This window comes from Ambystoma mexicanum, chromosome 6p (genome assembly GCF_040938575.1).
Source record: "Ambystoma mexicanum isolate Mex_15411 chromosome 6p, UKY_AmexF1_1, whole genome shotgun sequence".
Taxonomy (NCBI): Eukaryota; Metazoa; Chordata; class Amphibia; order Caudata; family Ambystomatidae; genus Ambystoma; species Ambystoma mexicanum.
In genome coordinates this window covers 313722714-313737440 of record NC_090935.1, presented here as the reverse complement: position 1 = coordinate 313737440, position 14727 = coordinate 313722714, and the positions used below count along the sequence as shown (strand labels likewise).

Sequence of the window (14727 nt, the reverse complement as noted above, 5' to 3'; positions counted from 1 at the left end):
ACATGAAATCTAGCTCATTCAGTATCGAGAACACTGTGATCAGTCTCTGCGGCAGTAAAAACCCTGAGTATATTTGGACGCCACGTAATCAATGATCACACAAGTCTGTGCCATTTCGTCATCGGCTGCTCTTACGACAAAAACCATAAACTCAGAAACCCCATTAATTCCCCAAAACCGTCTCAACATTACCGGAGCAACCGTTGGCGCTAAATTGACTACTGTAACATTCGCCAATAACCTCATCAAATGGCAAACTACGTAAAACGCCCTCAGAGTGGGCCTGAGTATCCCTAGGAGGGAGCACATCTCTCAGTCGAGAAAAGACACCCATTGGCTACTGGTTAAAGAGCGCATAGTATTCAAGGCCCTCACGATTCCACACAGATGCCTCTCCCATACTGCCCCATCCTACCTAGCCGAAAGAATATATCAAGTGTCCATCCACAGACCAAAAAGAGAGCAATACTCTCACCTATTCAGTCCCGACATTCAATAGAGCCAAAGCCGGCGGCACCAGCTTTGAAGTGCTAGCCCCAAAAGCCTGGGATGCCCTCCTGCTCAGCTTAAGAAGCGAAGACTCTCTCATAAAAACTAAGCTATTCAACTAATATTGCTCACGTTTGATGTCTAAGGTTGTTCCGTGGTTACAGGGGGAACACCGCTACCACACGTCTCAACCTGCATTTCTGCCTCTGGATTTGTCTTAAGTTGTATCTAATTGAATATACTGTAACAGTGCCACAATGCCTCCGGGGGTGGCCGGGCGCTTTATAAATATAAAATAAATATATTTCTCCCATTCCAATACTTCCTCCACTCCACCTCCTTCTCTTTCTGTTCTTGACAACAATCTGCCCACACATTATCCCTCCCCGAAATGTACTCCACTCCAACATTATGCACTTGCAGAAACGCCACGCCATGATTCACCTAGAAACACCTACCATCCCTTTGTGGTGAAAACACCCACCCGTGGCTAGTGGTCCATCTGCACCATGAACCTTCTTCCCCAGACTAACGCATGAAATTTGTTGATGGCCTATATCGCATCACGCCTTCTTTTCTATCACTGAGTCTCTGTGACCTCTCGGCGTATGCCACGCAAGTGCCACTACTGTCAACTCCCTGTTGCCTTCGCAACATTGCACCTGGGGCACTGGCATCGGTCATGATCCAAGTGGGACACTGCACATCAACGCTAGCCGACACTGGTGCCCTCACAATTGCATTCTTAATGTCAGTAAAATCCCTCTCCTCAGACCAACACAATTGCACTCCCTTTTTACTGAAATGTCTAATCTCTTTGGATCGGTCTAGAAAATGGTCAACAAAACTTTCGTATTACTCGACAAGACCCAACAAAAAGACTTGTCTGTCCTTTGGCCAAATTCACAATGGCCGAAACACATAGCTTGTACTCTTTCTTCTTGACAGGATACACCTGCCTCCCTGGTTATCTTAGGAACCTTTCCCAACCTTTGATCATGCTCTCTCTCCTTCTCATCGGATGCAGTAGCAAAATATCATTTTGAAAATGGGAGACTCCTTAACCCCTTTGAAAAAAAGCTGCTGCAGACACAAGTCAAATGGTATTCACCGGAACCTGTATTAACCATCCAGTGTAATGAGTGGTGTAATTTCTACAGTGGGATATAATTTTGCGTGATGTGCAAACCCTATGGCCCCTTCCACTAAGCTAATCATTTCTCCAATGATAGGAAGGGGGAGACCTGTCCACTATAATGCTGTGATTGAGCACCTCGGGTCCACATATAGCCTTGCCTCTCCTGAGGACTTTCTGACCACCACAATGGGTGACGCACACTCCAATGCTTCCACTTGTTCAATCACCCCAGGCCGCTCCAATTTTCCAACTCTTTGTTCCCATCTTCTGTGGGACATATTGGAATGTTCCTCACCTTGCTTACTACTGGTTCAGCATTGCCTTTAATTCAAATAAGATATTGGTAACCTTTCAGGCATCCCAACCTGTTCTCAAAAGCATCAGCAAAACTATCCTTCACCCTGTCCGATTTCACTGTCACAAGCATCATTCCAGGCACACTGGGATCCAGAATGATAATGATTTCACTCTGCTCATACCAACCAAGCAAACATTGCACACTCTTTGACACAGGACATCCTCCTTGGTTGATTTCCCCCCGCCCCAAACAGTCAAGTGTTCGCTTTAACTCCCCACAGTGTATTTTCACACCACCATATGCATTGGCACGTACACTTGGGTTGGCGAGTGCCACTCCCTTTCCTTTAAAGCACGCCTTCCATTCTATGATGGTATAATCTGATCCAGAATCCACCATCATGTGCATGGAAAACCCATTCACTCTTGCCTCCACGTGCCCCCCCACCCCTTTTCCTTTATCCATTGCCCAGCGAGCACGCCGAGAAGACTCGCACCACCACCTCCATCTACTACCTCGCACACCTCCATGTCTTCCTCCTCAATCGAAACCTCCCTCAAACCCTTGTGGAAAATGCCCTCTTCCACATTTTCTGCACTCAGTACTAGGCATCTCCCAGACTTGGCAAAGTGGAAGGTGCTCCCACATTGAAAACATCTGTAGTTTATTTGCAATGCCCTTCATTTACTTCTTTTGTCCATTTCCACTATTAGTCTCTTCAGATTTCTTGCTTTACTTCTGTCCTATTGGCTTCCCCTTCTATAACGGCACACCCCTTGCTCTCTCTCCTCCTTTGTCTTTCCAACTTCTTTACACATGTGCTAAATTCTTTTTGCTATCTGTAGCACCTTGTCCAAGGTGGGATATCCTTTCCCGCATATCTCGTCTCATTTTATGTTCCCTTACCCAGAGCATAAATGGATCCCTAATGTGCTCATTGTGCAATTTACCACAGTTACACTTGTTGGCTAGTTCACGCAAACCCATTACAAAATCTTCTATGGATGCTCCTTCTACCTGCTTTCTCATACCAAGTAATGTCGCTCTAAAATCGGGCTTGCTTTATTCTCATAGTGCAAGTCTAGTTTTTTAATCTCGTATGAGTTTGGTGCATCCTCCATCCTTCAAAGGCCAGGGAGAGCAAAAGAAGTGCCCTCTTGCGTTCTACACTAGATTTAGGCCTGGAAATCTTCTTTCCAGATGTCCCATTTAATTGTATGCTCTCCTGTAGTCAGGAGGCAATGTGGTGGTATTGTCCTTCTTATTAGTAAGACCACGAAACATGTTTTTCTTTCCACTAATCTTACTGTGGTGCCATAAACCAATGCTATGATATGGCATTTGTAACGCGCCTATAAACAAGTGTTTCATGCTATGCCAACTGCTGAAACTAGTGTCGTTTAAGATTTTTGGAGGGCCATCTCAGAGGACCCATGGCTTCTGTCAATAGTGAAATTGGGCTTTTTGCCTTCCCTTTCTTTCTTCTGCCCAATCCCACCTACCTGTTCCTTTCTCATCCACTGCTTCATGAGTTCCACTACTTTCCACTTGCAGAAAATTCCTAGGTTGCTGAAGGAAGTGGAAGAAGTGCCTCCTATGCATTTATAAGCCATAGTCGAGTGGGTGGCCGGTATGGCGGCGTGGTCAGTCAAGTGGGATAAGGTCTGCACAGGGGATGCAACGGAATGATGTGAAATGACCAAGTCCAAGGTGCTGGCTTTGTTGTGCATGGGGAGAGCACAATTCGCGTAAGGTCCATTGAAGCTGTCATTGCGAAAAGCTTGCTTCGAGTCTGGGTATTAGCCTGTGATTCTGGGGCATTCGAATCGGAGACATTTGAATGTGCTAATTTGGCAGAGGAGCATAAGATTGAGATGTCTGCAGGTGATAGATTCAAATTAGCTTGTTCTGGGAGAGTGGATGGAGGCATGTGGCCAATTACCTCTGTGGATGATTGCCACTCTGCCTCCTGCCCTTCCTGGCCGGGCGGCATGTTGGATGCAGTAGCCTTGGGGCAGAAGTATGTTAACAACATGTGGGGAGGATGGGGCATACGTCTGTGAAGTATTTTCTGTAGCCCAACTTAGGACCTATACCTTGTGCCTTTTTAGAACACTCATTGATATTAAGCTTTCAGTCCACTGTAATGTCGGAGGCATTTGTAATCCATTTAATTTCTTTGCTTTTAAGATGCTCAGTTGTCCACCAGAATATACCCTCTTTGGCTTGCCAATCTGGATAAAAGGATAATTAGTGTAAACTACATGTGAATTCAAAATTACTAATTTAGGAAATGGTGTAGATTTCTACACGCTAAATCTAGTGTCAGTATCATGTACTTGCCAAGATTCATTCCCCCCTGTCCTGTTAAGAGGGACCAATTCTTGTCATGTTTTTCTGTCATTGTGGCAATATACCACAGTGTGTGTGGACCACACAAATTGACCATTCTCTGTGATTGGCGGGGAATGTATATCGATTGTCCTAAAAGCTCCCTTTCCACCTGTGGTTTGGGTACATAAGGAAATTGTGCCCTAAACTCTGGCGGGGAGTTTAGAAAAGGACCAGGACAGTGTTCCAAGTGGGGTTTGTCTAGACATGGCAATAGCCCATGCTTAAAAAAAGAAAGGTGTCAAATACTTCACAAAACAAACATGTTCTGACATGTCATCTAAACTCTCCAGATCATCTTCCAGATCTAACGGTGCTCCTTGACCAAATGCTTCTATCTTGGACCTCAACCTGTTCCTATTGATGTCGGAGACGTGCATCTTGGTGGAAACTATCCTGGATTAATTTATCATTGATAGTGTAGGTACCTATAGTTGCATAGTTATCCAGTTAATATGTCAAAAAAATAATTTCGAATGACAAAAATGTCAAACATTTTACCAAAAAAAAAATAGAATCTCTTTTTTAATTTACATGTTTTTTTTGTTTTGCGAGTAAAAAAATGGGTTGGGGGGAAACCCCCCCCATTTCAAACAGACATTCGATTTTTTTAAAAACATTTTTTAGGTACATTTTTTTCCGACATTTTGGCATTCAAAATTATCTAATTTTGAAATATTCACTATAAACCAGTTGTGTACTAGGCCACTGTAGGTATTACGCTGTTATGTCCAAAGCTATGTCCAAAGCTGACCTAACTCGATGAGTATATGCTAATTTGTGTTGAGACCACACCCGAACCAGCAGCCTGCAACTCCCTCTTGTGAATGTCTAATGCTAAGTGTGTGCTAATGCTTTAGTTGACATGTTCAACTGTCTGCTGGTTGTTGGGGATCTCCATTGGAGTTAGTGTCCTGTGGTCAATAGGACAAGAAAGGTGAGAAGACTTGTCCACAGCAAAATATAAAACTGGACTACTGTTCCAATAAACCTTTTATAGCTCTTGGAGCACTTTTGACATTCAGAAACCTTCAGGGTGGACCTTGCGCTTGGCTCGATTTCTGGCTCCTCTGTTCCGGAAAAAATCGAATTAAGTTGGAAGATAATACCCATTTTTAATAAAGGTTTACGAACATCTCCATAGACCTATAGCAATCATGGATATAGATTTGAAGATATGTGCAACCTATAGTGAGGGAACATATTGATGCATGGTGTGTAGAGAACATTCTGGACTATAGACAAATAAGTTTTAGACGGTCAATAGGAACAGACTGTGGTGGCCTTCTGTTGCCTCCAGAGACGAGCATGGGAGGAACAGAACTTGAATGTCTGTGGCATCAATGGCCCTAACCATGACCTTCGATTTGGTAGATTGCCCTACTTTGTGGAGAAAGTTGTATGTTTGGCATGCCTAGGGGTCTATGGAGTATTCTGATAAATCTGCATAGGGACTCGCAAATACAGGTTAGGTTGAATTCTGAAGGACTACTAACAAAACCCATTATTACTACTAATGGACTGAGACAAGGGTGTATGTTTGCACCTATTTTAATTCAACTTTATGTGACGGATGTAGGCAAGCACCTAATGGTAGCACCTTTTGTACCCCCAAAAATTGGTAATCTAAAGATAGTGTGGGATTTCATTTTTTTTTTTTTTTGTGGATCTTACGGTTGTAAGAGACTAATGGAAGTGTTTAGGCAGTATATGAATTGAAACAATTGGTCATAAATCACAAGAAAACGGTAATGAAACTATCAAAGGGGTTGGGGGAGACTAAGAATAAAAGATCCACTTACTAGCTTGCCAATAAAACATTGGTTGAAAAAAAACTATTTAGGATATCCTGTAGTCGAGTATGGCACATTTTATAAAATGAAAGCAATTCCAAGGCTTTGTTATGGGCTAGAATTCTTTCCTAATTGGACATGAAGCAACCATGGGGCAGGCAATGTGCTATTATATACTGACGTGTACCGTATGCAGTTTTGCGTTGTGAATTGCGATTACAGTCCATGTTAATATGAAAAGGACTCCATCTTTGTATAGTAAATACAGTTTGTAATTTTTATCAAATGTTGGGGAATGAATTGAGAAACGGTTTGCGAAAGGAGAATCTAATACAAGAACTTTATGAAGGTGTAACTCATCTACTCAAGATGGGTATATGAATCAAAACATTTAATAGTAAATACTTCAAAGGTCAAAACAATTATTAAATATCAAGACTGCAAGTTCTAGTAACTCTGTAATGGAGACGCAACGCTATGCTCATGTGATTTCCCCTTGCAAAGAAATGGGCAGGCAGTCGAACCGTACCTTAATCAATCCCCAAGTAACAATCTAAGGAATACTTTTATGCAATTCAGGTTCAACGTACTGCTAACAAAGCAATAGCTTAAGAACCAAATGGGGTAGGAACAAAGCAGCATGTAGACATTGTATGAATGTGATGCAAATAGAAAATGTACTGCAGTTGCTTTTGAATTGTCCTGCTTTAATAAATCCGAGAATTTAAAACTTTAGTATGTATGTTACAAATACAGAACAGGTTTTTCCACATTTGCTGTTGATGAACAGCATGCACGGCTTTAAAATCTGCAGTTCTTAGTTTTAAAAATAATTTCTTCAAGTTACTCCAGGTGATAAGATTCTTAGATTGATAATAGTTTTATGAATTGTAAGTAATGTATGATTATTATGCCACAATGTTACGTTTTTATATTGTGAAATGTTAAATGTATTTCATTGTTATTCTTTATCTCATTGTTATTCATTTGTAAAGGTTTTTATAAACCAAAACATAAAATAATTAAAAAATATTATTCTCACAGGCTGAGGAGGTTTCTGAATTGTTAATGTGATGTGTTAATCTTGTTAATCTACTCTTTTTCCTGCTTGTCAGATTGTTCAAGATAGTCCTCAGTTGAGAACAGGGCAGTAACCATCTTGACCTGGCTTAAGTGGTCTACCGACATTGAGGCCTGCCTTTTTTTAGGAGGCAGAGCTGTCGAGACAACTGTTCTTGAGCCAATGAGTTCAAGTACCTTAACGGGAGGTCTGTAGCGTGGTCCAAGTGCTTATCTTTGATGGATTTTCTCTGGTATATACATGGTCTCCAGACTTCAAGGTGCTGTGTGACTTGTCTTGGTGCTGTGATAAGACTTCTTCACCATGGATGGAGTCCCTCAGGAGATTTGTAAAAAGCTAGTCTGGGGAAGTGAGGGAGCTATAAGGATTGCTTAAGTCCGGCATTGGGGGTACCTAATAGCAGCTCATAAGGTGTTTTACCATCTTATTGAGAAAGACGAGGTACGTTATTTACGCTACACTAAAGGTACATGATTTAACCAATTGCTTAAGAGAGGATGCATTTAGTCAAGGCTTGATATCCCATTGGCTCTCACTCACCCCATTTGACTGTAAACGAAACGGGTTTGAGAAATGCAGAGTACAACCCCAGCTTTGACAGAAAAGGCTGGCCCATTGTCCGCTTGGAGTAACTTTGGTGCTGTCATTGCTACTTAGGACAGCAATCCCTTTGACCTCTTTACAAGTCGCTATGTAGTTCCATACTTCTGTAGGGAAGGATCCAAGTACCCCCATCTCAATCGACCCGCCCCTTTTACCTGTATGCTGGAAACCAGAGTATGAGACGTATACAGAACAGCTGAATCGACAAAGAGCAGAATATGGACTCAGTCCAGTGCCAGTGAAAGGCCCAGTACTTAAGAGAATCTGGGAGCCAAGATACCCATTGAAAAAACATCTGCATACAAAGATATATGATCGCCATCTGAATGAGATCCCTGAAGAAGCAGAACCAATAAACTGCAAGGATGAATGGTAGTATTACTAGCCATGGCAAAGTTTGTTATATGGAGCTGAAGATGAAGTACATGAAAAGAAGCATCGAGAAAGCAAGAAGGATAAGTGACATCATGGGCTCGAGGTGAAGAAACGTATGCCACAGAAATGGATGAAGATATTAAACCATTTCCACGTCTACAGATGCAGAAGAAACGCAAGCATCAAAGTAATCGTGAAACCAGCTCTAAGCGTATAGTAAAATGGATTGCGGCAAGCACAAACGTATACATAGGAATGAGAGAATTATGGATGTTTCCACTAAACTTATTAAATCAGGTTGGACATTAGCAAAAAGGCCTCAGTTCAGTGTGTCACAGTTAAAAAAGCAGACATTAAATTACAGAAGCGGAGCTTAGAAAGGCGAGGTTGGATGAACCCCAAGAAGCCAAGGTCTTATCAAACTGGAGTAAACTGACTTTGGATACAAAATCGTGTGAAAGAACAAACCACCTGTCCAGAAGGAGTGAACATCACGGGGAAGACGTCAGTGGTCTATTGGAATAAAATATTAAATACACGAAAAGGCTTGATTTTATGGTCTCTAGTTACATAGAAGCATGGAGTTGGACGAACAAGATGGTTGCACCTACGCATGAAGCCAGACTGTGCTGCTTACTCCCTAGCTAAGAACACACTCAAGGACGAAGTTCAAAGGCCTAATTGACAGTAGACCACTAAGGTGATGATGGATTGATATGCTAATTGGTGGGAACCTAAAGTTATGGCAACCTCACCAGCATCTGGACGGCCAGCCTGCAGGCTGCCAACGTAGGTGGAAAAGTACTGAAGATGGATAGTGCCAATCAATTTTAGAGGATCTGCATATTCATGGGTCTTATAGTGTGTAAACTAATGGGACGCTGTGTATTTAGTGACGTTCAAAGTGGTCATTTGTCGAGGAGGGCTTAGTTGCCCACCTGATAAGTAGCCAATCACATAGTTACACTTTTCTAGACTAGTATGGATCATATATTTAGATGTTCACTCAGAGCCAATCACCCATGCTTATAGGTTTTGGTAGTTTGCCACGTAGGATGACGTTGGTAGTGACGTAGGTCAACGTCATCGATGACCCCTTTTGCTTATAAAAGTAGTTTTTTTTCATAAATGCTTTGAGTTTGAAGATTGAGGGTTTGCGTTGATGTTCGTCATACTCCCTTTTTTAGATAATTGACACTAAAACAATCTTCCTTTGTCAGCGTCTGCTCTATTTGACGTATGAGTAAGATATGCATTCCCATCCATCTCCAGGGTAATTGCTGCTCATCAAAGGGGCTGGACTATCCAGTTCACTTCTTCACTTCTTTACTAAGCCCTGGCCATCAATATCTGTCTCGCAAGAACTGTGTAGTAGCTGACGCTACAAAGTAGTTTGTGGATACACTTGTAGGAATACGCTTGTCACTGTAGTGACTGTTACCATTGTCCTTCCTACTGTCGCATTCCCACCTTAGCCTCTCAGACACATTAGCCTGGTTGGTCTCTGGATAGAAATGGATTAGCGAGGCTGCAGGCTTCTGGTGGGGACTCTTGTCTTGGTTTCCATGTCTGGAGTAAATGGCTCGCCAGTTAGTTCTTAAAACGTCTCTAGTATTGATTCTAGGGAAAGGCGAGATTACCAACGGCGAGGATCCCTGTTTCTATTTAGGTGGTCAGTCTATTGATTGTAGAATGGATCAAGGATGCAGAGTATGCACCTACCTAGTTGATTGGTAGTGCAGGACACCACTATTCTGCAGCAGAGTTGGTGGTTTAAGTTTTCTTTCCATTGAAGACATACAGGTGCAGATGTCAGTTGGAGTCAAATAATGCTGGTTTTAGTGGATAGATGAAAGAGGGGTCTTATTTAGAATCCTCAAAGGCAATGAAAGACTGGAGGAAAGGCCAAATGGTCGAAATATTGAGAGAAGTGAGTGAGGTAAAAATGAAGAATTAATAGGCACTTAAAAGGCACCACACTGATGGCTGAAGCAGCGCATTCTGGGTTCAGCACTCGGCTGCTCAGGTGTGTGAGGAGGCTCAGTGTTTATTTAAAGCAGCAGAGTGTTATTGGTATCTATTGGGAATGGGGATGATAAAAACAAATGCAAAGAAGTTGCAGAGATATATTTACAGCATTTAAATCTGGAGAGGAATATGGGCCAATAGATAGAAGCCTAATCCTATGAGTCATAGTTACAGGTGTAAAAACACATGTCTGTGTGGTTGAGCAGCACGGGTTTGTGGCAAATGCTCTGCCCCAAGGATCTATTTTTGCACCGCTCAGCTGAGATGCGTTCCATGGTTGCCCGGGGATACATTGAGGAGCAGGACGGAGAAAGGTTGGTTTCAGTATATAGCTCAGTTATGCACGTGAAACGCAGTGACGTGTAACTGGCACGTAGAATAGTGCTCGGTCATTGGCGTCAAGGGTGTCACAGGCACACGCTGGCAGATGTTAATTGATTGCCTTTCCCGGAGAGGTGTGGCTGTGGCTATGCCCTAAATGTATGCAATTAATTGCATTTTGTGCTGGGAAATCAACTGTTTCTCTTGGACTGTTTGTCCCAAGAGGATGGAGGGTGGGCGGGACACTATGGACTACAGTGAATAAGGTTGGATTTTTCTTCCACCTATGCACCATTTGAAAAAGGATAACATTTCCTGTTATATTGATTTTGTAGCTTTGTCCTGCCTAATGAATTTTCACCTCTGCCAGGATGGCTTTCCGTAGTAGATTGCTAACCTGATAGAGCTTTCAAATTGTAATCATTTTTTAATTATTAGATTGTATTATTCTTATATTTAGATATATAATATGAATACATAGTCTTGCACAAATATTCCATTGGTGCCTCACTAGCCAACCCCTTTCAGCCTTTCATACAATAGTCTTTGTGATCATATGTGATCCTGTTTCATTTACAAAGCAATATCCAGGAATCTGCTCTATTTTCTCATGAAGCTGATTTACTTTTTCTCGGTTTTAGCAAAACCTACTTTCGATGGAGGCTTTTCAAAATCAATGTTTTTGCTAATAGTGCAGCTCTGAGCAGACCATTCTTTTGTGGGCCAGACGGGTATTTCAGAAGAGTGTTGTGTACTTGCATCAAAGTTTCCAGATCCAATGTTAACACATTATTTATCATAAACCTCCTCCCAACATACTCACTCTGTTGCAATCCCATATCATATGTTCAAAGTCTCCCTCTGTTTTTTGAGCCCCATAATGCACTGGATTCACCCGTTCTTCAACATTCTTTCTACTGTCTAAACGATTATTTAATAGTCTGATCTGCCTGGCTCTTCCCCTCAGATGAGACATCTGTAGTATGTTCCTACGTATCACTTCCCATCTTCCTTCATTAATTTCATTTGTGAGGTTTCGTGACCAAGATTCAATCAGTGTTGTGTTTCCCTTCTTGGTTCCAAGTACGAGATCATATGTTGCTGACGCTATGTGTTTTGAAATTGTTTGACTATTAATTACAAAGGAGGTTCCATGTATTCATGAGCAGGGTACAGGACCCAAAAAGCCCCCAACCTGTAAGAGCCCCAGTTTGAATGCCCAGCACTACTAAATCTAGATTGACAGTGTTCTACGTGGATATTGGTGGGCTGCTTGAGTAATACAACATTTAGAAGCACTGAAGTCTAATCATGGAACCATGGAAGGGAGGCAGAATCTAAGAGTAGTAAATATATAGCAAGTTTTGCACTGTTTTCCGAAACAAATTACGTCTGTCTGAATCTTGTGACCGCAACGTACACTAGAAACTACCTTTTCAGACCAACACAGCCATGTTTGCTGATGTAACAAATTTGAAGTCAGCACTTTGCATGTTGTTCCCAACAACAGGAGACCGATGCCATGCCTGCTTCCTGCTGTTTGGTGAGCAGACACAGGCAACCCATTCTGAGCGAGACTGCTCCTGGGCTATGCAGTTTTCCGAAATCCTACTCTACTAAAAGAAGGCAGCTTGGCATTTACAGTAGACTGACTATGCAAACGTCTGCTGAAAGGTCTTGCCATTCTATATTTCTATTTCTTTTCAGTAGCAGTACCGCCTTGCAGGTGAGATCTCGTGTCACAGGATTTCTAAAATCTTTAGTATGTTTTTATGTTTGAGACAAATGTGCCAAAAAACGGACCACTTTGCTGTCATTTTCTAAAGGGTCAAACTTGTGAGACATGTAAACCAACACACGTATGGTCTTGTACAGTTTTTATTTTTACCACAAAATACAGGTAGAGACCTCGCTGCCCCCATCAATAACCCAATCGATGTTCCACCCCATATGACTTTCTTCAATTACCCCCTGCATTTGCGGTAACTAGAAATCGGTACGGGTGAGGAGGAGCTGAAATGATGAGAAAAAAAATGTGATAAAAGGAATGTTTACCAGCAAAGCATTAAATTGACATACTCGAACCGCATTTATTTTTTTTTTTCTGGGTTTTGAGAAACAGACCAGCGACTTACTCTTGAACTAGCAAACCTTTCACAAACATGTTGCTTCCATTGGTATAACAATTCATTCAACATGAGAAAACACGATTTTGGACTCTGGATAATCTCATGTATGACATTACTAATATTCCTCTTCATTATCTGTACCGTCTCATGTCTAGATCAGTCTGTTGAATGCATGTATGTGCTAGTTATTCTTCAACAACCTTCTAAGCGAACTAGTTAATTGAGAAAAGACCCAAAGATTGGGAGAGGTTGTTAATGTTAGTTTTGGAAGCAATGACCTCACTACTTTGGGCCAAAGCAGTGTAAGTGATGGAAAGAAGTTGTAACTTTTTTTTACTTGCGGCAATAAGCAATAGACCGGCTTGTTTTAACTGGAATTTGTTATTTGTCTACGTTGGCTTTAATTATTTCACAGATTATTAGTGTGGCAAACCTAAACACTTTTTGCACAGCTTGATGCTTTTCTAACATACTTTACTATTTGTTTTATTTTTCATCAGAAAAACAATCCAGCAATAGTGGTCGTAGGAAACAATGGCAAACTTATCTATGATCACCAAAAGTAAGTATGCACATTAATATTGCTGAAAACGTTTGTTTTTTACAACATGTTTACAATTGCATATGCAGCACTGAAGAGCTCCATTGAATGACTGACGTTGGAATTGTAAAACCTAGGAAAATGATGCTCAATATTTAGAAGCCTATCTTATCTGTTTTTGTGTCCATGTAGCTCAGAGTGAACAATTAGTATGCGCAAATCATTATCTCGAATTTTCTATGTAAGCAGCCTACATTAGTTCCTGTGACTTGGAAAGTTTACTATTGTCAGAATGTAGTCCCATTACAGCATTGAGTACTAGCAGATATGTCTGCTATTTTTTCGTTTTCGTAACACAAGTATTCACTTGTCTGTCCTTTGCCCACATGGCTAGTAGTGAAACATGAATGCATTTGAATGACAGATAAGGCACTTCTCATTTATTAACAGGCATTTTACTTAACTGGCAGGGTCCCTTTGAAAACATCCTCGATATAGAAGGCTTTACTGTGATGTAATGTTTTCAGGAAGAAGTACAGTTACTTTAACATTTGGTCAATCTATTCAAGCTATTCTAATAAATACCTTTTTTATATTACACATTTTGTTCGATACCCTTTCATAGAAGTTAGGTTTGTGTTTATGTAAAAGATGGCTAGTAGGGATAAACCTTTTAGATTTGATGGGCAGGAGCAAAAAGGAGCCTTTGTGAGAGCTGCCTCTGGGGAACCAGGAGCTATAGGTAGCGTGCAGAACATTAGATTCAAACAACATTTTTATCAAAAATATATGTTCCATTATGCGTCTCATTTCCCTTAATTTGTCCTTTATAAATATTCCCAAACATACAGTTATCATTTGGGTATATTTTGAGGGCACTAGCTGTCTGGGGAGTGAAAAACAAACTGTAAGTAGCAGTGTCTGGAGGTGGATGTCATCCAGGTCTCTGTAATGAAGATTCTGTCCACATTGTGTGGTGATGAGGCTGGTGATGTCTGCTGCCTGGTTGATTCCTGAGTGGACCTTGTTAAGGCACTCATGTCTGAGGCGGGGGGAAAAATCATGGAGAAAGAGGGTGTTACTGACAAAACTGGACCCCACAAGGCCATTAAGTATAAGGGCGGTAAGCAATATGGAGATCATGGTAAGAGCAGTGGGATATTTTATCCGAAACAAGAGGTCACAGGATCTTGTGTTGTCTGTGGAGCAATTGATCATGTGAAGGGGACCCCCCAGGTGTAATGGAAAGGCATTATGGGTCCATTCCATCAATCTGACTTTCCCTTATGATGAGTGAATTCTCACAGGGGCATCGTTGTCCTTGGACTCTTTGCTCAAGGTGTGAGAGCTGAGGTTTCTTTAGTTTCTCTTGGGTTGTGGTAGCAACAAGTTGCAGAAAAGTATGTTGACATACCGGATGGTACTGAGTGCTATTTCAAGTATCGTATAATGATGGGTGGAGGAGATTCCTCTGCTATCTGTGACACTGGGACAAGTCAAACTGTGGTGGATTGCACACTAGTAAACCCATAAGAGCTTC

The 14727-nt window shown here is 41.6% G+C and overlaps 1 protein-coding gene across 1 annotated transcript in view; it reads left to right on the top strand.

The window, feature by feature from the left end:
* LMAN1 (lectin, mannose binding 1) overlaps positions 1-14727 on the top strand; it is a 275266-nt gene that overhangs the window by 39473 nt on the left and 221066 nt on the right. Inside the window, exon 4 of the mRNA XM_069627070.1 lies at positions 13147-13208. Coding sequence (XP_069483171.1) covers positions 13147-13208 — 62 coding nt within the window. The remainder of the gene's footprint in view (positions 1-13146; positions 13209-14727) is intronic.